Source organism: Mandrillus leucophaeus, unplaced genomic scaffold (assembly GCF_000951045.1).
Source record: "Mandrillus leucophaeus isolate KB7577 unplaced genomic scaffold, Mleu.le_1.0 Scaffold1210, whole genome shotgun sequence".
NCBI lineage: Eukaryota > Metazoa > Chordata > Mammalia > Primates > Cercopithecidae > Mandrillus > Mandrillus leucophaeus.
In genome coordinates this window covers 447,009-471,434 of record NW_012100433.1, presented here as the reverse complement: position 1 = coordinate 471,434, position 24,426 = coordinate 447,009, and the positions used below count along the sequence as shown (strand labels likewise).

Sequence of the window (24,426 nt, the reverse complement as noted above, 5' to 3'; positions counted from 1 at the left end):
TCAGAACTGATTTTAATATGTCATGCAACTATTAATCCATAGAAACCTATAGAAACATTTGGACATATCACAATTGCTCTATCTGTTTTTCTGCTGACAGATATAGACACATTTTCTCTAGCAATGTGGTGCAGCTGGATGATTAAGACCCATCATCCCCTTCCCCAAGGTAACAACATTTATTTTCTCTCTCTCTTTTTTTTATTCTTGCAGACAGGGTCTCACTCTGTTGCCCAAGCTGGAGTGCAGTGGTACAATCATGGCTCACCACTGCAGCCTTGACCTCCCAGGCTCAAGCGATCCTCATCCCACCCTCCTGAGTAACTGGAACCACAGGTGCACACCACTATACCTGGCTAAATTATTATTATTATTATTATTATTATTGTCATCATCATTATTATTATTATTTTGTCAAGATGAGGTCTTTCTATGCTGTCCAGGCTGGTCTTGAACTCCTTGGCTCAAGCAATCCTCCCACCTCAGCTTCTCAAATTGTTGGGATTACAGGCATGAGCCACCGCATTTGGCCTTCATTTTCTTTTTTGTCTATAACCTTGCTCTTTAAAAAACCTGACTTCAATGTCTAGGCTGTGATCACTTCTCAGGAGAACCATCTCAATTCTAACCAATAGTCTGGCATGCCAGGAAGTTTCTTTCCACTCAAGTTTATTCATGCATGTTTATAAGAGGCACAAGGTTGAAGTGGCTAAGAATCTTACCTCTAACTCTTCCAGAGGGAAGTTTCTTAACGTCCTTAAACATTAGTTTTCTCAGCTGTAAAGTGGAACTAATAATAAAAGCTCAAAGAATTTTTTAAAAGGATTAAATAGGAAAAACTTTTTAAAGCACTTAGCACAATGCCTGGTACATAGCCAATAAATGATGGATATAATTATTACACTTGTATTACACTTGTATAATAACACAAATAGTCCTAGCTTAGAGTCATCAAACGCATTATTTTACCAGCTGGGTGTATGTGGGCCCGTTACATAGTTTATCTGAGCATCTTGTACAGAATGGGGGAAAAAATCTGTTGAGGACATTAGGATAACTGTTTGAGATTATTTATTAATGGGCACTGTGTCAGGTCCGTTGTAAAGACCTATTACATTTTTCCTATCATTATATGGAGGACAGGCCTAATGCATTTTGGATACTTCATTCAAATATACATTTAAAACGCCTTCTCAAAGCCTTTCAAAATCATTCTAAAACAGGAAGGGTTATGTTAGCTACACACAATTTTCCATATACAGTATTGCTTTCTTTCTATTTGGATGGCATCAGGACTGAGCAGATTATTTTATCTTTAATGATTAGCTGAAAGATAAGAAAATACGGTGGATGAGATAGTAATTTTATGGTTATGGAAAAAGATTCTGTTACTTTGAGGAGAGGTTTCTTAGCATGTTGTAAGTAGACACGCGTTGTGTGACAATAGTTCCAGTCCAGTCATGAGCAATTTTAGTCCTATGTGTTTAATCAGCCTTCTTAGCGTTTCTTCTCTTATGACTCATGGGCATCTCAAACACAATATGTCTAAGACTGAACTCTTGTTCTCCCCCATGCCCAACAAAACAATAAATTAAAATATATTCCTCTATTTCAGAGAATAACATTTCCCTCATTCCAGATACCCAAACCAGAAATTCGAGAGTCATTAAACAGCTACTTCTCATTAAACTGCTTGAATCCGAACTATCACCAAATCCTGTTGGTTCCACCTTTAAAACATACCTCCAATTCATTCACTTTTCTATGCAAATAATCATCATCTTTGGTTTGGACTGCAGCAGTCAACCCTAAATGGATTCACTCACTCTTCCTCAATCCTTTCTTCACAGAGTACCAGGGCAGTATTATAAAAGCTCCGAACTGATTGGTTTAGTCCCTCTATTTCACAATCAATAAATCTAAACTCAACATGAGCCACAAACTCTTCATAATCTGGCCCCTTCTTTTTTTATTTATCTAAATTTATGGGGTACAAATGTAATTTTGTTACATGCATAGACGACAGAGTGAAGTCAGGGTTTTGGGGGTAGCTATGGTCTGAATAATGTACATTGTGCCCATTAAGTGATTTCCCATCATCCACTCCGTTCCATTCCCCCACCCTTCTGAGTGTCCATATTGTCTGTCACTCCACACTCTATGTCTATGTGTACACATTATTTAGCTCCCACTTATAAGTGAGAATATGAGGTATTTATCTCTCTATGTCTGAGATGTTTTCCTTAAGATAATAGCCTCCAGTGCCACCCATGCTGCTTCAAACGACAAGATTCCATTCCTTTTTATGACTGAGTAATATTCCATTGTGTACATGTACCCAGTTTTCTTTATCCCATCATCCACTGATGGATGCTTAGGTTGATTCCATATCTTTGCAATTGTGAACAGTGCTGTGATTAACATATGGGTGCAGGTATCTTTCTGATACAATGATTTATCTTCCTTTGCGTAGATACCCAGGACTGGATTGCTGGATCAAATAGTAGTTCTATTTGAAATTCTTTGAAAAATCTCCATGCTTTTTTCCATAGAGGTTGTACTAATTTACATTTTAACCAGAAGTGTATGAGTTCCCTTTTCTCCACACCCTTGCCAACATCTGTTATTTTTTGTCTTTTTATAATAGTCTGGCCCCTTCTATCTCTTTACTCATCTTCTACAGACTCTCTCTTAATTTAATGGGGAATTATACTCTATTATAACGTCTTGTAATAATAGTCTTCAGTTTGTAATTATAATTTTACGTGTGCTATTATTCAGTTCTCCTACCAGATTATAAGATTCAGAGTTACACTGCCAGTACAAACATTGACATGCAGAAGGTACTCCTTATTAAATGCATGAGTGAATAAATGTAGAAACAAACAAATGAATAAATTTATCAATGGAGCTATTAGTTCAATTTTTAACTTCTATGGGTCTCAGTTTGCCCATCTGTAGAAGAGAATCTATAATGGTTCACTCACTACAAATTTAGTAGTGCATTCGAGTAATCTATAAAAATTTATGTAAGCAGTTTTGGTGGTATTAGCACCAAACAGGAGCCCTTCACCCTTTCAAAATTGAGAAGGCACTTGGAGACAGCACTTCTATGGCTGTTGCTGACCCTGGAGATCAGTTGATTTTGTTAAGCCCTTTTGCTTATGCTAATATTCCCAGAACCCATATTTCATTCTGAGAAATACTTGGCCCAAGACTGATGAGAGGGAGTCATAGGTGGATAACGCCTGGTTTCCAGAACCAGAGTGAGATTGTGCTGACTATGTGCTCCCCTGGCCTGAGCTAAGAGAAGTGGTATTCATTCTGGGCTTGGAAAAACAACTCTCTCTACTGATGCTGCTCATCTCTTCTGGTGGGTGGGACATCAGAATGTAGGCAAAACCATGCTGGGCAGGCGTGGGAGAAGGCCCTGCTCAGGAAGGGGTCCAGCCTGAATCATGCATTTCAGCAACAGGTTACTGGAAATCATGCTGGTTTGGCCATGTCCACACTTCCTAAGCCGCCTCCTCCTCATCTGCTTAAATGTTCAAAAAACAATAAAAAAAAAATTTGCTTTATTCTCTTTTTGGTGTTTATTCTATTGCTTTTGGAAATAAGAAGATCTAATTTTAGTATTCATTTTCTCCATCCATCAAGATACCATCTTGTTCTTTGTCAGACATTATGACAATGACTGTGCTCTGTTTCTTGCCAGGCACACCCTTTGGGGTCAGACAAAGGTATATAAAACTTGGCCTTAGCATCTATTAACTGGGGCATCTTAAATCATGACCTTATGTCTTATAGTCTGAGCTTCTTCATCTAAGAAGTCAGGCATGCTGATACCTAAACATCATTGGTAGACTTATAAAAAAGTACTGAGCATATATGAGGTTTTCACTACATGGTAGTTATTGTTAGCAGCAATGTTAGTGCTACCAGTAGTAAATGCTACAAGAATACTAGCAATGTGAAGGTGGTTAACACAGTGACTAAATTTAAGCTCTGCTGAGAGCAGAAACTGGGTTGGTTTTGTTACTTCTTGTATCTTCAGAATGTGTCATGGTTCTCAGCAAAGGGATTGTACTAAATCAGCATTTGATAAATATGTCAATACATAAAAGAAGAATCAGAGTAACTTCTTCATAAATGCAATTATCCCTCTTAACTTCCTGTTTCACCCTGGATTCTGATAACATTAATGGATATGCAGTAGGGCTGACACTGAAATCCCAATTTAATGAATGAGAAATTGAGGTGTGAAGGAGATTAAAGACGTGGCCTATCTTAAGGATATGAATAGACAAGTCACAGAACAGGAAATGCAATTATCCAGTAAATGTATTTGAGTAGATGCTTACTTAAGAACACGTAACCGAAATGTCAACGAGAAGTCATATTTTTCCCAACAAAGTGGGCAAAAAAAGTGCAAAGAAAAAATACTTCCATTATGCCAAATAATAAGCAGTCATGATACAAAATAGCAGGTCTTGGCACACACTGCTGGTGGGGTGGAAGCTAGTTCACCTGCCCAGAATGTCATAGTTGTGTCCCTTAAAATGAAAAAGACCCATATATTGTTTATCACCAGCAATTTCTCAGTATTGACCCTAGAGAAATGCTTGCATGAATGCATGTGCCTACAAGGATGTTTGCATGAGAATGCTGACTCCAACATTTGCTTGCAGTAGAAAAATGTATGAAGTGACCTAAATGCCCACCATTAAGGGTATGGCTAAATTACCTGTAGCATATTCATACTATGGGATACTGTACAGCAGCTAAAAAGATTGAAGTATATCTAAGAACTGAAGTAGATAGATATCCCAAATTAATACAATTTCCATCCCAAAGTTAGACATTTGATCTGTGGTCGAGCACACCCTTCTGACAGGCAGTATGCTTGTTCTTTTCTCCCTTCATTTTTTCATTCATTCATTTATCAATCTTGACTGAACATCCACTTAGTTTCAACCATTTGAACTGTGGTAAACCTCTTCAATGATCAGCTGTTATGCATCCTTCAAGTCTCAGTTTACATGTCTCTTCTTCCAAGAAGCCCTGCTTACCTATTCATGCTGGGTTAGATACCCTTCCCATGTTTTCTCACAGCCCCCTGCCCCCCGTGCTCCTCACACCATAACACTTTTCATGCTGCAGTATAATATTTTTCATTTAGAACCGTGTGCTCATGAGGCCAGAGATCACGTCTATTAATCAGGGCTGTATTCCTAGCACAGAACAGACATTTAATAAATACTTGTTAAATGGGATAAGTATTATTTAACATGGATTATATTAGATTTTCACTAGTTGATGGATGGATGAATGAATAAATTAATACACACAAGAACAAAGGATGGAAGACAGGGTGAGAAACGGAAAGAGCTATAAAAAGAAATGAGGCTTAGGGAAAATAAAGAAAGAAAGAAAGTGGTGACTCAGCTCGAGAGCCATAGAAACAGCATATAAGAGCCACCTGTGCCTTCACCTGACCCTGATTTGGGCTAAAGTTTCCAAATCCTCTGAGGCTTAATATGGCATCATATATCAGTGTTATAACTAAGATCTGAAAGCAAGAGACTCATCTTCTGAGAGCCCACTTTGTGCTGCTTCTGACTTATTCCTTACATGCTCAACAAGTATCCATGGAGCCCCTACTGTGTCATATAAGTGTCATAAATTCTGTACTTCAGGTGAAGGAAAAACCACAAGCACTGTTAAATATAATACAACACAAACTGTGATCAAGGACTAAGGATCATGTTATAAGAAATTCATATTCCAAACAGGCTGGGATTCCAGGGATGGTGGCTCAACTAGCTTTCATTATTAGTTAGTAGGGGACACTTCTGGTCTCTGTTCAAACGTCATCTCATCAGAGAGGACTTCCTTGACCATCTATCTAAAAATCATTAAATCTTTTCCAACTGAGATATTATACGATAACATGCTTCTTTTATCTCTCCTCAACTACATTGTAATAATCAACGAAAGCAAAAACTTTTTCTTGCTGTATTCACTATTGCACCCCTAGAGGCTAGAAAGTAGTTAAGCTCATGTTGGGAGTCAACAGATATTTGCCGAGCAAGTAAATTGATGAATGAACTAAAGTTTCTGATTGATGGGTGTTCAAAGCATTTGACATTCAGAGGCAGAAATTTGGATGTGATTTGTAAAATTTGGACACACAAGAACGTCCACCCAAATCATATAAACATCTCCTTTCCTTATGTCTATTCATTTCCCCAAAGACTTATATTGAGAATGCCAAGGAGGTGAGATAAAATAGATATAGATTGTGTTGGAAGCTTTACAGGTCTGAATGTGAGAGAAGAATTAATAGATGACTAAATTGGGATACACGAATAAGCCAGTTGAGAGAGATGACTTTTAAGAGTGTTTCTAGCTCCAAATTGAGGATCCTAAGAAAACAGAGGCATAAACAAACACGCTTGTTCAACCAGAGAATGAATGATCAGGAGCACTAGCTTTGGAGTTGACAGATCTGCTTAAGACCCCAGCTTTGCCCCTTGATAGTTGTAAACTGTAATCCACATTCCTTCTCTGAGTTTCCAGTCCCTTTCTATAATCTGGGGATAGGACCGCCTACATTGTGGGGTTGTTGGGATGATTAAATCAAATGAGATTATCTATGTAAAGTCCCTATTTAGTGCCTGACACAAAGTACAAGCTTATTACATTTTGGCTTCTCCATTTCTCTTCAAATGCTAAACTCCTTCTCATTCTTCATTCCAGAACCATTTAAAGAACATTTACTCAGTGCTTACCTTGTGTCTATAATTGTTCTAGGTGCTTGGAATGCACCGGGAGAAAAAGAGGAAAGAAATCTAGCCCTCAGGGTGTTTACATTCTAGTTCTGAGTTTAGACTTCAATTCATCCAAGTTTGTGTTAGAAACCTCTGACTCTGTGTTTCTGTTTCTTTCATCAGAATATTATTTTACTGCAATGGCACTGCTTGCCTGTGCCTCTCTTTTCCCATAGACTGTGAGCACCTTGAGTTTTCAGCACCACTGGATCACCATTTCTTAACGTAGTGCATAGTGCCTAATAGATACCCAGTGAATATTTGTTGCATGAAGTGATGGATGAATGAGACAGACCAACGAGTAGATGGATAACGAGAGTGAGCTACTGTTCACTGTTCCTGGTTTGCTTTATACTTTTCTTTCTTAGTTTTGTCCAGAGTATTTACTTCTTGGAGAAATCTGAAGATTTCATATAGGCCAAGGAGCACAGTGCTCAGTACAGAAGCACTTGACAGCCAAGTGGAGAAAAAGATGCTTCCCTGTTATTTCTTCCCAGCCAGAAGCATAAAGAACTGCCTGTGTAACTTGTGTTATTGGACACCAAGACATCAAGGGTGGGCCACAGGGACTGACTGTGGACTAGTGGCCTCTGACTTGTAAGCCTGTCTTCCGCTTGCTATATTTAGAGCTTTGACCACATCGGATGCATTTCTCGGCTCTAAAATTCTGCCTTTACATTACTGCAGTAGGAGGTAGTGTGAGTAGCGGTTAGGAAGGTGAAATTTGGAATTAGACTTAGGTTTGAGGCCTGTCTATGCCATTACTAGCTGTATGAGGTTAGTTTAATCACTTCTCTGAGTTTAAGCTTTTTCACCTACCTCAGAAGTGTCTGTAAGGCACTTAAAGCAGAGGAAATACTTAGTAAAGGTTGTCATTATTATTGTGGTCCACATTTCAGAAGGGCATCCAGAGCCAGTGAGGTTTCCTCTGGGTACTGATTCTTACAGATAATCCCTATTGAATTCCTTTTACTACAGAAAAGTATATGAATCACCTGTAACCCCAGACACTTCTCTGTGTCTGCCCACAGAGAAGGGCTTAATGTGTTGTCCTCTCATTGTACAGATATGGAAACTGAGGTCCAAATAGGTGATGTGGTGTGTCTTTGTGTCATATGATGAGTTTGTAGCAGAGTTGGCACTGGTCCCCTTTCTTCTGATAGTGGCATTTCTCATTCAATAGAGGGGTTTCCACTTAAGGGAGATGGAGATGTTCCACATTTCTTTCTTGTCCTGGCCAAAAGTAATCAGTCTACTAGAAGTTTCCATGGGGTAAGCACAGAAGACTCTCTCTTCATCACTGTCATACCTTGGGAAACTATCTCCAGTGTAGATAACAGAAAGAATAAATATTTTTGTTGAGAGAAAAAAAATGAAGACAAAGGTCAAAGGGAATCATGTAAAGGGTAGAGTCAGGAAAGAAAAAGAAAGCATTTTTTCCCTCTCCTCTTTTTCTCCAAAACAGTCTTTATATAGAACTTGTATAAGAGCCAATTTATTTGATATGGAAAAAATGTGAAAGCAGCGAAATACACATACACACACATACACACACAAAGAGGTATTTGTGGAGGGGTTCAGAACTCAAATTACCAAGAGATAAAGGAGTTGAAATGGTAGGTTGATTTGGAAGGATGTGTTTCTCTTTTTTCAGCCTCAGAGAACATTCAGGTCAGGAAGTCCAGCCCAGCCCAGCCCAGATCTCCAATAAACTCCTTGAAACACAAAACAGTACAAGAGGAAGGCCAATGAAAGCCTCAGTCTAGCCCTTGTGGCTGTCACATAGTAGGGACTAAAGAAATATTTGGAGAGTGAATGAAAGAACAAATTGTGCGTAAGAGTGTCGACCTCAGTACTGATGATTTGGCATAGTATGTAGCACTTTTACAAAGTTGGCAGGAGTTCAGCACTTAAGTTTGCATGCCTTTAGGAAAGGGACTGGTCTGAGTCATCCTAATACTGTTTCCAGTGCAGAATCTGGCATATAGAATGTTCTCAGTACATATTTGTGAATTGAGCAAGTAGTTGCATGAGTGAAAGAGAACTTGGAGATTCCTGGACCTTGGAGACAATTTAGAGCAGTGGCTATTAAACTTTAACTAGCATCCAAATTACCTGGAGAGGCCCTGCACTCAGAGTTTCTGATTCACTAGGCTAGACTGGGGCCTGAGAGCCTGGCCTTTCTCAGTTCCCAGGTGATACTGATGCCGTGGGTCTGGGGCCACACTTTGAGAACTTGTTTTACTGCACTGGTTTTTAAACTTGGTTGCAAATTATAATCACCTTATGAGATTTTAAAAGTTCTAATGGTCAGGACTTATTCTTAACCATTAAATAAATATCTGAGGGGATAGAGAGTGGAAATGGGATACAAGGGAGACCTAGGCAATTTTTAAATGTCCCAGTTTTTAAATGTGCAATCCAAATTGAGAAGAACTGGCCAGGCACAGTGGCTCAAGCCTGTATTCCCAGCACTTTGGGAGGCCGAGGCAGGCAGATCACGAGTTGAGCTCTCAGACCAGACTGGCCAACCTGGTGAAACCCCATCTCTACTAAAAACACAAAAATTAGCCCAGCATGGTGATGCGTGCCTGTAATCTCAGCTGCTCAGGAGGCTGAGGCAGGAGAATTGCTTATACCTGGTGGGTAGAGGTTGCAGTGAGCCAAGATCGCACCACTGCACTCCAACCTGGGTGAGAGTGCAAGGCTCTGTCTTGGAAAGAAAAAAAAGAGAAGAACTAATCTAGTGCAACCTCCTGCATGCCAAGTTGAGGCATCGGAAGACTAGAAAGGACAAGTGACTCACCTAAGAGGGTAGAGGCAGTTAGTGATTTAGCTGAGATTTAGCTGAGAATAGAACTAAGCTAAATCACTAAGGGTGCTTTCATTTATTCAGTTTAATTTTCACCATTTCACACTTATCAACCCATGGCAGCTCTCACAGGCTCATAACTTGAGGCAAAAAAAATGAAAGCTGAGTTTAAACTGAGATTTTAAAACATCTATTATTTCTTCCCTCCATTGTTTTATAAAGAAAGTTTAAGTGGAAGCATATTATAGAACTCTACCACTCTAGACAAGTGAGGAGATGGAAGAGACAGGGTTATGGAATATTTTTAAGGCAGGACTATCCTTTAAATTTTAAGTACATTCTCAAACACAAACCACGTGCTCTTTCTGAGTTCTTAAACAGCTGTTCCTCATCTTTGATTCAATGAATTAGTAAGAGTTTGCCTGTGATGTGCACATTAATTGCTAGTATGTAAAAGGAAGTGCTAGTAAAGTGTTTGAAAGTGGTTCTGCCCTTTAAAAAGATTAAAAGTTTCCTCTAGAACTTGGTTTCCATTAATGATTGGCTTAGTGAATATTTTCAAGTAGACAGAGCGGAGATTGTCTTACATTATTTTAGAACCAAATAAAGAGCCACAAAAGGCCTATAGAAACCATTGACACCCAAATTAGATGGCGAAGACTCTATCCTTTTTGTAGATTAAAACAGAAGTTGGAATCATATCTTTAATTGAGCACCAGTTGAGTGCACTGGCTTAGAAGTCAGAACGAAATTCCAATCATTACCTTCACCACTTCCTAACTGTGTGATCTTGGATGAGTGACTTCACATCTCTAAGCCCCAGTTTTATTCTTTGTAAAATAAGAATAGTACGGCTGTGGTTGTGGAGAGGATGGAATGAGTAAAAGATGCAAAGACCTTAGCCCATTTTCTAGTACACAGGAAAAGCACCAATGGCTTCATTATAAGATGGTCTTCCTCCTAAGACAGAAATTCTGAGGATGTTTGGGGGAGAAGTAATAGAGAGCTGACTTGAGAAGTGAATAATTTTTTTTTTTTTTTTTTTTTTTTGAGATGGAGTTTCACTCTTGTTGCCCAGGCTGGAGTGCAATGGCGTGATCTCGGCTCACTGCAACCTCTGCCTCCTGGGTTCAAGCGATCCTCCTGCCTCAGCCTCCTGAGTAGCTGGGATTACAGGCATACATCACCACATCCAGCTAATTTTTTTGTATCATTAGTAGAGACAGGGTTTCACCATGTTAGCCAGGCTGGTCTTAAACTCCTGACCTCAGGTGACCCGTCTGCCTCGGCTTCCCAAAGTGTTGGGATAACAGGTGTGAGCCACCTCCCCGGCTGAGAGGTGAGTATGAAAGACAAGTACTACTTCACATAAGAGCAGTGAGCATCCAAAAACAGTGACGGAAACCCAAAGCTGCAAAGGCCTTAAGGATCAAGTGGGTTTGAACCACTGTTCTGCCTCAGGAAATAAGACAAAAACAAACGCTATTAAAGTTGATGTTCACTTTCCAGCACAATTTTTGTGCAAATACCTAGGACTGTGCCCAACCCCCAGTCAATCTACTATAACTTCACCCCTGATTCACCCACTGAAAAAGCAATCAAAATGCATAAATTGTCTTCAATTTAATATAAAAAGAAAATCATTCACAAACTTCAGTTCTTCTACTTTCATTAGTAATAAATGATTTTCTCACTGCTACTCTCATCCAACCTCCTTCATTTACTATTGGAATGACTAAAATTAAGAAAGGCTTATGAGGCTTAATGTCACACATCAGATTTGTCACTAAATCCAGGTCTAGTGGTCCCTTTCCCATTGCTCCTCCCATGATATCAACTCTGCCATGTTAAGACAAATCTACACCCAATGATGGGTTACAATCCATAGAATGAGTCTTGGCTGTGATGAACCTTCCCTTTCCTGTCCAGGCCTCTCTGACCTGCCTCACGTTTCTCCACAACCCACCCACTTAATAAACTCCCTATTCAGAGAGTGCACTTACATGTCTATGAATTTCCTATTGAGATGTAGGATGGAGGCCACATCCACCTGGAGAGGAGGGTCCCGGACCACCTTATACTGCAGGGGCTTACACTGTAGACAGAGTGGGGTATCTGCAGTGGAGGTCAACATGGCAGCATCGATCTCTAGGTGCTCGTCCAGCGTGTAGATCTGGATGCCGTACACCTCCTCGCCCACGTCCCGGAGCCTGATGGTCAGTGGGATGTCACAGAAGACATTCTGAGGACCCAGGGAGATGTTCTTCCCACTGACAGTCAACAGTTTGATGTCATTGACAGCTCCACTGGAGTCCCAGTCAGTGGAGACAAAGGTCACCCAAATGGTCAGAGACTCAGGGACCAACGGGTAGAGGAATTCCAGCTCGAGGTAGCAGCCTTGAGGCTCAGGGCAGGCTGGAGGAACTGTGTGTGGGTTGACAGCTGAATTTGGGCTCCAGGTGCGGACACTGGACTTACAGGGCTGTTCAACATCAGGATGACCTACGCAGAAGAGATGAGGGAATGAGTTCTTGAAGAAAGAGCTTTATTCTGATCCTTAGAGTTTCCTGTGGACCCCAGGAGAAACCAGCCTGACTAGAACTTAGACAGAGGGGAAAAGGAGAGGAAGGTTCTTGGTGTCTTGGTGAATCTGCTATACACACAGCATCCATCTCATCCGCACCCCTGCAATACAGATTTCAGAGGAATCACCAGACATTCAGTCAAACTGCTTTCATCTCATTACTGAGTCAATGTTCAGACTTTCCTTCCTCATCTTCCACTTAGGAGGCTGTGCTGCCTAAGATGAAAAGAAGTAAAGGCTCCAAATATAGAGTGAATCGATCAGGTTCATACAACTTGAAGTGTAAAGGTCAGCATTGGAACCAAGTTTTGTTTCATTTTGGAATCTGCATTCTTTGTTCTTGTCCCTATTGGATGCAGGGAACTCTAGAATAAATTAGAATCCTTGTGGTGTTACTGCCATTGGTAAAACCTACTTGGAATGACAGAAATCCTAACCCCACCCCCTGACCAGCAAAGAATATGTGAGCATAAATAGCATCCACCCTGCAGACTGAGGACCTGGGAGGAAACTGTCTACAACCATGAACAACAGAGCTGGAAGGCAGCCTTGGAGCCCTCTTATCTCTCCTCCTCCCCTTCTCTACATGCGGTCATTCCATACCACTGAGCTTCTCTGCGCTCTGTTCTGTCTGACTCAGGAAGGGGAGGGTTGGGTGAGGAGCAGGGAGAAAGAAGGAGGGATTCTTCTCCTCTTTCCCTAGGGAGATGATGCCTCATCCCCACTGATCTCAGCCTGCAGCGACTTCTGAATTTTTCTCTGCTGAGATCACATCTAGACTCCCAGAGAGCTCTTCCTTGCACTACTGAGAAAAGGAACCAGGACTCAATGTAGTGACTGGCTCTAATTTGTTTAAGGGAGCCTCATGAGAGAGACAGACCAGATGGTAAGATGAAGGACCTCAAGTTGTCCAACTAGCCACCTTAAAAAAAAATTAAGAGACAGAGTCCTGCTCTATTGCTCAGGCTGCAGTGGAATGGTCTGATTGTAGCTCATTGCAGGCTCGAATCCCCCTGCATCAGCCTCCTGAGTAGCTGGAATATAGGCATGTGTCCCCATGCCCACCTAGGCACATTCTTTTTTTCTTCAGCATCAGTGGTTTGTTGGGAGGGTGGTGGTGACCCTGGACATTTCTGAAGCAAATAAGGAAAAAAAAAAAAAGATCTTTGCTTAAAAATGCTTTGTGGTAATGTTTCAGGGTAACAGGAATCACTATAATGTCAACACTAGAAAGTTATTTGGAGTGAAGAAACTATGCCAGTGAAGGCTGTAAATGCCTCTAACCTCCTTGCCTCTGCTTAGCCAAGAAAAGAGAGAAGCCACCAAGTAGAGATGGAGAAGAGAAGAGGAAAAGAGAAGGAGGGGTGAGCAAATACACAAAGGCTTCTTAGACATAATGCATCAGAGCAAGAAAAGATGGATTTAATTACAAGATTTCCTCTATCTCTCCTTGGCTAGTTTCATTCATTATTTCCAGCAACTGCTGGCTCAAAGCAACCTGTAGTTTAGGGGAAAAACACAAGTAGGACTCCCCACCTAGCTGAAGCCTTTCTTCTTGTCTACTTTCCAACCCACTGAGTTCCTGACTCTCTTAACTTTGTGGGACGTTGACACACATGTATCACTTATTCATTCAGTCAACTTCATTGAAGGCAGCACATTACAGTATATGAAACACATCTCCCAGTCATTAGTTAACTCATCTGATTGTCATCAAAATCCTGTAAGACAAAATCGTTGTCATTTTGTCTCTATCAAAGAGCGCTGTTTCACTCAATGCCATGCAGCTTTTGCTTAATACAGTGCGCCTGGTCCATAGAGAATTCACATAGTGGATGCTCAATACATATTTGTTAAAGGAAGGACCTTCTATCCGGTTAACATCGAGTTAAAAGTTACAGCATGGAACATTAAGGCATGCTTCCTGATGGTGGGTGCCAGGTGAACATTCCACCCCTCCATGGGCTTTCTCCTGCAACTGGCAAGGGATAAAGTAATCTTTCTCCCTTCCTTGGAGAAAATGACTGTCAGTGGTGGGAAGCCACAGGAGAGCAAAGATGACAAATCTGCCTGGCTCATCCTTCCTCCCTAGTTTCTTGTTAATCAACAGAGGAACCAAATGCTTCCAAAGGACAGGAAGGTGAGTCTGGTCATTATACTCAAGCAAGTAAACAGGAGTAGAAATCTTAGCAAAGCTTGTGGTTGTCTGGTTATTAGAGACAAACCCTTAGATGTAAAAAAGAGTCCCTAGAGGCACTGAGTGTAACCATAACCAAAGCAGCAACCTCATTAATAATGCCAGCCTTCACGAGTTGCCCATCCTCAATGTGCAGGCACTGTGCCAAGGACATTACACGCCTCAGGTCTTTTTACGCTGGCACTAAGTCTGTGACGCAGGTCTTATGAAATTCATTTTACAGAAGAGGAAACTGAGACTCAGATGGTTCAGAAATTCCCTGGCAGGGAGTAGAATATGATATTGTTGGTCCAGGCAGTGTGCCAGGCTTTGAAGGAATGAAAGTTGGGTTAAAATATCAGTTATAGGGTTTCTTACTGTGTTACCTACTGTAATGTTACCTACCTCAGGGTTGCTGTAAACCTCGAATAGGATGAGATCATTAATAGATTCTCATAAATATATTAGTTCTGTCCTGGAAAGTAGGGAGGTATTAACAAGGAAAATATTGGTAAGAGGAGGTATTCCAAGCATGAAAACATTTGGGAGAGAGTGTCAGTTAAGGTTACTATGGTTTTGAGTACAATAGTAGAGCCACAAATGCTGAGGCTGATAAGCTAAGTAGAATCAAGATTGTGAAGTGGTTTGTATACCACTTTAAGGAAACTGAACTTTATACTGAAATAGATGAAGAGCTACTGAGAAATTTTAAGCAACTGAGTGACATCAGAGTTGCCTTTTAGGAAAACCACTGTTGGCCTGGTGTGGTGGCTCACGCCTGTAATCCCAGCACTTTGGGAGGCCGAGGCGGGCAGATCACTTGAGGTCAGGAGTTCGAGACCAGCCTGACCAACATAGTGAAACCCTGTCTCTATTAAAAATACAAAATTAGCTGGGTGTGGTGGCACATGCCTGTAACCCCAGCTGCTTGGGAGGCTGAGGCAGGAGAATCGCTTGAACCTGTGAGGCAGAGGTTGCAATGAGCCGACATCACACCACTGCACTCCAGCCTGGGCAACAGGAGTGAAACTCCATCTCAAAAAAAAAGAAAAAAAAAGAAAAAAAAAAGAAAGTAAGCCATCCATCCATCCACCCATTCATTCCATTTATTCAAAAAGTAACTATTCAGTGCCAGGTGTGTGTCCAGAGGTAGGCTAGGCTCCAAGAGAATAAGTTTGCCAACATGATCTCTGTTCTCAGGGAGCTTTTAGTCTTGTGAGACCAGTTAGGAGAGTACTGGACTAATGCAGACAATACATGAACTGCAAAAAAGCATGCAAAGAGATGGCAAGTCAGAATTCCAAAGGAGGAAAAATGAACACAGCTGGTAGATTGATTGGACATGTAGTTGCAAGGTAAGGACAGGGGCTGAAGAAAAGAAGCAAAGAGAGAAGGGAAGGAAGGAGATAAGGAAAGGGGAGGAGGAAGTGTGGAAGTGAAGAAAAGAATAAAGAAGAAAAGAGAAATAAGCGCAGAAGCCCTGTTACTTCATTATTAATAGATATTCTTTTGTATATATGGTGATTAAATGAAAAATTACATATTTATATAAGTTGTCCACTAAAAATAAGGTCATATATGTGTATAGACATATATATTTATACACACTCATGCTGATCTACATTTACATTTGTGAAACATCATACAGGCACCCATTATATATCTATGTATATATACACTGCAGCTGTTGACACAAATATAGTTATAAAAACTTGCTGCCAAGCTTTTTTCCAGGTGAATAGTTAAGAACACCTGAAATATTCTGGGCAGAAAAATAGAGAAAACACACAAATGAGAAAAAATGAAAACAGTTATTGCCATGTGCTAATCTCTCATGGAAAACCCAACACTTGGGATCTATTTTATACTTGCATAAGTGATCTTAACTGGGATTTGAGTCAGTCAGATCAAGAAATTTATATTTATCTAATTTATAGGCTACAGATATAACATGGCATCAAATATCTCAAAAATATTTATGTATGAAATACAGTTTTTACTCAAGAGGTAGGAGCACAACCACTGTCTATGAACAAAGGCAAACAGTTCTATGACTGTATTTACCTTCTTTGAAATGAAGTTAATGAAATGCAGTAGATTTCCAATAAAGATTTGTCAAATGAAGAGTCTTCTGCTAGTTAATATGGGATTATATGAAAAGAAGTTACAGCTCCATGGAATATTAGAGCTGGAAGGGACACATTACAGTTCAACTTTTCATTCTGCGGATACAATGCCATTTTCAGAGAAGCTATGTGACTCACTCAAGGGCACAGAGTACATCAATAGTAGGTCTGAGACCATGATCCAATCCTCCTCCTTTCCCTCCCCTGCACTCCCCATGTTTTTTCCCCAATCCTACAGATATGTCTGGCATTGCTCATGAATTTGGGTGTTTTAAGTTAGTTGGGGAAGTCCAAAAACTTAAACATGCAAAGATAAATAGGATGAGAATGAGTTGAGGAATAAATTGCAGAGTTTGGCTCATGGAAAAGTTTATTTCTTCAAGGATATTAAAAGGGTCTGAGCCAAAAGGATCACAGAGACTGTAATAGGATGCTCTAAAAAAAGAACAGTGTCTTTTCCTGGCCCACATGTACTAAATTTACATAGGAGGAAAACCCGGGTCTGCTGGGTTTCCTTGGAGCTCCGAATTGGCTCAGGGAACCAGAGACCTCAGTGCCTCCAGTTGAACTCCATTCTGCATATTATGCTTTAAGAAGGTCAGGAACAAACTAGGAGCAAACTTCACCAACTAATAGTCGCGTTGGATGTAGGTGTGGGGAGATGTCTGGAAATAATTTTACTTAAACAAGTGGTAGAACAAAGCAAGATAATTTTAGCCAGAGACATCTCAGGGGAGAATCTTGCTAATTCTACCTTCCAAGTACCTCTCAACCCCATGAACTTCTCTCCAGTCTCACAACCACCGACCTCACCAGCCCACCATCATTCCTCAGCTGGATTTTGGCAACAACCACCTTGCTGCTTCCCTTCCTCCAGCAACCAAATTCTCTTGATCTCTTCTTCACACAGCAGCCTGAACAATCTTTACGACACCCAAGTCATACCATATATCATGCCCTAAGGCACATGGTTTTCTCATTGCCCTCGGTATGAATCCAAACCCTTCCTCACCTGGCCATTATCCATCTCACCTAGAGTCTTACCTCTGCCACCTCCACCTTGTTTTACATGTTCTGAACCTACTTAAACTCTTACAGCCTTACTGAACTTTTGCTTATGCAGGTTATATCTATCAGTAGTTTCCATATTGTAAACTAAAACCAAGAAATTTGAAAATTCAAGAATACGTAAGAGTGTGTTCCATTAGCTATCAGAGCACAAATGACATCACATGTCATGTGTCCATCAGATAGCTCCATTGGACTCTCAGGAGTGAATGAGAGTGGAAAAAGCAAATGATGTCATACGTAATTTTATGAAAACACTTTTGACTTTGAGGACACCCTATAAAAGTTTCCAGGAACCCCATAAGCCTCTGAACTAGATTTAGAAAACAGCCACTCTGTGAACATACCAAACTTTTTCACATTCTCAGATGCACCTTGTTAACAATGTTGTGATATTTCGTGAGAAGACTGAGTCTCCAGTTCAGAATGAAGTCCTCTTCTTATGGGCCCCCAGCACCACTTGGTACTTCTATTACCATAAGCCTGTTCACATTGAATGGCAATTGGCCATTTACTTATCTGAATTCCCTAGCAGACACTCAACATTGCCTTACCCATGTGCCCAAGACAGTGCCCAGCATATAGTGCCTGTGTTGGTCACTAGTGAGACGGGTTCACTAGATGCAAGTATGCAAAATGTTGTCAGGTGGCAGAGACACATTCTTTGTGACAACCCAAAGTGGGTTCAGTTTGGGTGGAAAAATTACAATTGCAGATTTCAAGAACTTTCTAAAAAACTGGAGCTTGAACAGGTGCCAGGGAACCTCAGTGAGGATGCACATAGAGGGGATTCCTGCACTTGGGGGGAGCCCAGGCCTGATGACCCCAGGCATCCCTCTCAGGTCTGACAGCCTGTGATTCTGTGAGGCTGAACTGAGGGCTTTTCCCAGACATCCCTCTTGCTTTACATTCCAGATGGATTTGTTTAGACTTCCCAAGTTTGACTCTCATTTTTATTTTAAGCTACTTTAAAAAATAAAGTGCGGTGCCGTCGTTTTTCAACTTCACTTTCCTCTCTGATCCTTCCCCCTTGCTTTATTCTATCTCTGGCTTTTTCTTTTCAACCTTCTTTCTAAAAATATAGAGGATAGCGGAGGAGTTCTCACTGGTGTTCAGTGAGAAGACTGATTCCGCTCCCTCTGATGCACTGGTGTAATAGTGTGCTCGCTCAGTGACTGCTGGCATGAGCTGACCTGCAGAGGAGCAAGAGGGACTGGGTGGGGGCAGGGTCTATGTGCACAACCCAGAGGACCAGTGATGGGGAGATGAAACAATAAGAGGAAAATATGGAGCCTCTGCCAGCCTGGTTCTGAGGCCAAGTGACAACAAGCGTTTGGCAAAAGGTATTCTTCTCTTAATTTCAATAATGATGTAAGAAAGCACAGAGATCATTGGTTCCTTGGGAAGCTGGTGAGACACTCCTGAGCAGGGAAAAGTCTGATAGTGGGTGGAACCCATAACAGTGGCAATCATAAGGCACTTCCATTAAGTGTCTTACAGGTAAATAGATCTCAAAAAGAGGGTACATAGAAGAAATTAAAAGGAATAGTTGCAATGCATGTGAAAGTGCTCTGTATAGTCTAAGAAATAACAGAAGAAGAATCAAAGACCACTGATGCCTTGAAGCCCCAAAATATTTGTATTGACTCTAAAGTGACCTTGTTTGTAACTAACTACAAGCACTTGGGGACTGAAGGATATATAAATACCCCCAAGACACTGTGCTTGTATCAGGTGTGTGGCCTTGGGCGCCTCTTTAATATCTTAGTGCCTTTGTTTCCTCGTTTGTAATATGAGAACATGTTAGGATGGTGCAGGTGCTCAAAAAGTGTTTGTCAAATGGATGAGCGCTTGACTACTAACCTTGCAGGATGATGTTAATCAAATGAAATGATACATGAGAAAGACCCATAAAAATCATACTACTCCAGATACATTGAAAGACCTGTTCTTTGCACACTCCACCTGTCAGTGAGCTTCCAGAAGGCTGACTTACCTTCTGCTTCACGAGGGCTCCAGTGTCCTGATGGGCTGCAGGGCATTGGGGAAGAGGCGTTGAAAGCATACTGTACCAGGATTCTCCCTTCCAGGCAAAGATCACATGCTGATCCCAATTCTCTAGGAGGCCAAGGAAAGAGGGAAAATGCACCGACTTAGGAACAGTTGAATGAGCAACTGATGGGACTAGGCCAGAGTCAATGGGGCAGAGGACACAGCAAATCTGTGTTTCCCCCTTTCCTCCCTACATATGCCAAGGTTTCTAGAAATAACCATAAGTGAAATGCCTCCCCATTGCCCAGCAAGAACCTCGTTTGGGCCTAAGTGGCCTCTGTTCTGATGATGTACACATTTCTCTGATTTTTAGCAGCACAAAGTCAACAGGCTGAAGACTCACCACCTGCGGTAATTTTAATTTTATCAGGCATGTAAAGTTCCACTGAGGATTTGCAATGTAGTTATGAGAAAACCTTTTGCTCCATTTCATTCTCAAAGTTTACTCCTTTTACAATATTTATCAGGTACCTATTATGTGCCAGACACCATCCTGTGTTTTACGCATTAAATACGAAGAGGGCACGGTTCCTTCATCTGAAAATAAGAGGGCTGGATTAAACGATGGCTAAAGAACCTTCCAGCCTTGACATTCTGTGGATGGATGAGTCACTCCTCGATTTTACAGTCAAAAGCAGTTTCTCTACCATGCCATCTAATTCATTTTAGCAGCTTTCCAAGGGGCTAGCCAATCCCTCAATGGGACCAGTCCCAGAAGTGGAATATTACGATGGCTTCCCCTACCAACTTGTGTCTTGTGTATCTGGATTCAATCTTCCTTTGGCCATAGCAGTCTCTGGGATTCTACTCATTTTCCAGATTTGGCATCTGTTTATGAGGCAGTTGTGGAGAAGGGAGAGGAATGAGTCCTCTTCTCCTGTCTTGTTGTGAACAAAAAACAGCAAATCTGAGTGACCTCTGCAGAGGGACTGGAAATGAAATCTCGGGAAGATGTTGAGAAATGTCCCAGCACAACCCGTTATTTCTCAAAGTGCAATGGTCCTGATGATAACTCTGTCATAGTTCCTGGAAGAACGTCTGTGCTTTGGCTACCTGAAAGGATGCAAGGGAGAAGCCAGGTCTGAAGCCTTATGGCTTTCCCCTCACAGAGACATTCACTATGCCTCTGGGCTCACACAGTCAGGAACCTTGTGCTTGTAAGCATCACAGTGTGTGGTTTCTCCCTGTTCCTCCTCCACACAGCTGACAGGAGATCATCCCCAAACCTCAAGATGAACAGGTCATGCCCCTGCTTACCTCTTTCTGTGATTTTATCCCCTAATGCCCTGTGATGTGGTATACAATCCTCTTTCATACTATCCTCTGCTTCACTCTAGCTTTGTTTCTCTCCACGATAAGCTGTGCCTACCTATCATGTTGTGTCATGTTACCCAAATCCCCTCTGCAGACTTTTTTCACTTGGCTGATGTTTCTCCTCCTTCGAGTTCACCTTGGACATCATTTCCTCTGTGAAGACATTTTTTTCGACATGCAAGAGAGTTTCCCCCAAAAGATCATGAGGTCCTTGAGGACAAAGTCAATATCTAATAACTATCTTTTTATCTCACACGGCACAGCACACAACTTATTTTATAATGTTGGTCAGTATAAGCAGTTGAATGGATGCATGGATGGATGGATGGATAGATGGATGGATGGATGGATGGATGGATGGATGGATAGATGGATGGATGGATGGATACCAGTCACTTAGGCATGTGCTAATACTCATGGCTAACCTAGTGCAGACCTTCAAATTGTAGGTTTTGCGTTCTCAGCCTAATCATTGTAAGTATGAACCCATATGTAGGTGGAAATTTTGCAAGCACACTAATATTAATATTCAGTGATAAGATAATCATTAAATAGTCCATGGTTAATATGCTTAATGGAATGGCAAGCAGTTATTGCAGAAATATTTATAAAGATTATGCAACTTCATGGAAAATGTGTAAGCTATAATATTAAATGAAAAAGTCACATCCAAAGCTAAATCTACAGCAGTATCTCAATGTTCAAATAACCTTATGAAACAAAATATTATCAGCAGCAATTTCTGGGAAATGGAATATAGGATGATGGATCCCACCCCCTATTATTACTCTTTCTGGTTTTCTAAATTTTCTCAATATTTTAAATACATGAGTTACTCTTGGAGTAGCAATAATAACAATTATACAAATATACTCATATGCAGAAAAGTAGGAGTGGAGAGAGAGACTTCCTCAGCACTGCTAATGAAGGCAGAGTTCCCTTAGGATGACCACAATCCAAGCTTAGTGGCTCTGAGTCACATGACTGGCTTTAGATTGACACTGGGATTACAAATGTTCTGGGATGAATTCAGGAACCATGCTGACCTTTATGGTCATTCATTCCTTCTTTCTATATCCCTTAGATGTTTTATTGTGGGCGATACACAAAAAGCCACCTGAGTTTCAGTGAATTCTTGATATGTCCCAGGCTCCCAATAAATACTTTGATGAGTGCACAAATCATCATCCAGCTGAAGCATATGTATGATGTCCTGTCCTACACATCTAGGAATTGTATGTGTTTCCTAACTTTTGCATTCATTTTGTCTTCATGGGTACCTATATTTACACATAAACATACACAAACATGCACAATGAAATCATAGACATGCAGGATACCAAAGCTGGGAGAGCTCATCTTTCTTACTTGGGTTTCATGAAAATCAAAGCTTAAAGCTCTAAGTATGTGCTGTCCATTATGGCAGCTATTAGCCTTATGTGGCTATTTAAATTTAATTTAATTAAAAATAAATACATTTTGACATTTGATTCTTCAGTCACACCGTAACATTTCAAGCCCCAGTTGGCTAATGGCTGTAATCTTAGTGCTGATATAGAATATTTCCATGATTGCAGCAAATCTTATTGGACAGTGTTTCTTCAAGGCATCCATTATGTATAATGAATTAACTTGTCTCCTATGAAACTAAAATAGTACTTATTATGTACCATCTTTGGGAGAAATGAGGAAATAGTTACTTAAATCATTTTCCACGTCTTAAAATTTAGAAGAGGAACCTTAGTTGAGAAAGGCCAGAACTTCTTTGACTTACGGATCAGAAAACTGAGACCAAAGGCAGAGGGAATGGATGAGGTCACAAAGACTTCAGACCCAGATTTCTTGGTTTTCAGTCCAGTACTATTTCCAATACACCATGGCCAATTGTCAGATAACTGAAACCACCCAGTCAACACGTGTTTGCAAGACAGATAAAAATAAAGGAGTTAGGAAAACCAGGGGTGGCCTTGAATTATTTATTCAGTTGCCCATGTGTGAGGACACAGGCTGTGGGAGGATCTGAATATGTTTTTTTAAGGGAAACCCTTGTATTCTCTTAGACCACAGATGTGAGAACAGCAGGAGGACATGAGGATGGCCAGGGGCGAGAGGTTGGCATTGATGGATGTAGTGGAAAACACCAGAGGCTTTGCAGAGAAAGGGAATTTTCAAGTAGCTAAACAGCTCTGGAAAATGTTGCACAAAATGGGAGCTGATATTTCTTGAACATAGAGTGTGTGTGCTTGGCATTTCACAGTTATCTTGCTGAATTCTTCACAAAAGCTAGGTGACGTGGGCATGATTAGCACATTTTGATGGAAGAAGACCCAGAGGATCAGAGGTGAGATGGCTTTGCTCAAGGTCCCATTGACTGGGAATGATAAAGCTGAGGATGGGAAATGGATGACCTGACATTAAAGCTTGTACGCTTTCTACTAAGCCAACTTGCATGAGTATAAATTCCATCTGTGTGGGAGAGTGATATACATTAAAGACAGTTCCATTTCTTTACAACAATTTATTGAACTTGTGGACTGACTTCTTTTAGCCATAGACTATGGTCAATGTAGCTGCTAACTCTAATTAGATATGTTTTGGAAATGTCAGTTTTAATTTAACGTATGATAACTATGTTATGAAATCTTAAACTGAACAGAATAGCGATTGTATGAGCCTCAAGAACCAACTGACTATAGGTTATTAAAAACATATTGATTGAAGCTGAGGACACTGTGTAATAGAGACATATCTCATTACACAACAATTAACCCTCCAATAGGTTTCCAACAATCAGGTGGTATTTATTTAATGGACAATAACTGCTTTATGAAATATAAATTAAATACATACACAGGAAGCTTCATTTACAAAACTTCCATTTTTAAGTGGAATGGAGGCCAAGGCTTGACCAAAAGTCTGATACTTCTCATCACCACAGAAAAAATAAATAAATCTATGGGCTGCTGGAAAGCTCTGAAGTGTCACACGAGGTTTCCCAAACCCAGCTCTGCGCTCCCAGTGAGGATGGCTGGGGCAGGGGAAGGGGAATTTCTACAGAGAGTGTAGGAAGTGCATTTCCTGCCCTGATGATCACATTTGCCAGCTGCCAAAGAAGGTTCTAGACTCAGGTACTGATGGTAATGTGATGAAAAATTAGTGCCCACATTTTATGTGGTACTGGGATCAAATATGTTTCAAAAATTTTTAAATTTTATTTTAATTGACATATGATTGTGTATATATTTATGGAGTACAGTGTGATGTTTTGATATTTGTTTACAATGTGGAGTGAATAAATTGGGCAAATTAACAAATCCATCATCTCTCACACTTATTTTTTTTTGGCAAAAACATTTGAAATCTATTCTTCTCACAAATTTGAAATATACAATGCATTATCATATATTAGAGTCACGATTCTGTGCAACAGATCACTAAAGCTTATTCCTCCCATCTACCTGAAA

General features: G+C 40.6%; 1 protein-coding gene across 1 annotated transcript in view; it reads right to left on the bottom strand.

Moving 5' to 3' along the window:
• Window positions 1-24,426, bottom strand: part of PAPPA (pregnancy-associated plasma protein A, pappalysin 1) — a 213,468-nt gene that overhangs the window by 153,400 nt on the left and 35,642 nt on the right. The window contains exons 4-5 of the mRNA XM_011971313.1: window positions 19,593-19,714; window positions 11,646-12,144 (exon numbers count right to left, since the gene is read on the bottom strand). Coding sequence (XP_011826703.1) covers window positions 11,646-12,144; window positions 19,593-19,714 — 621 coding nt within the window. The remainder of the gene's footprint in view (window positions 1-11,645; window positions 12,145-19,592; window positions 19,715-24,426) is intronic.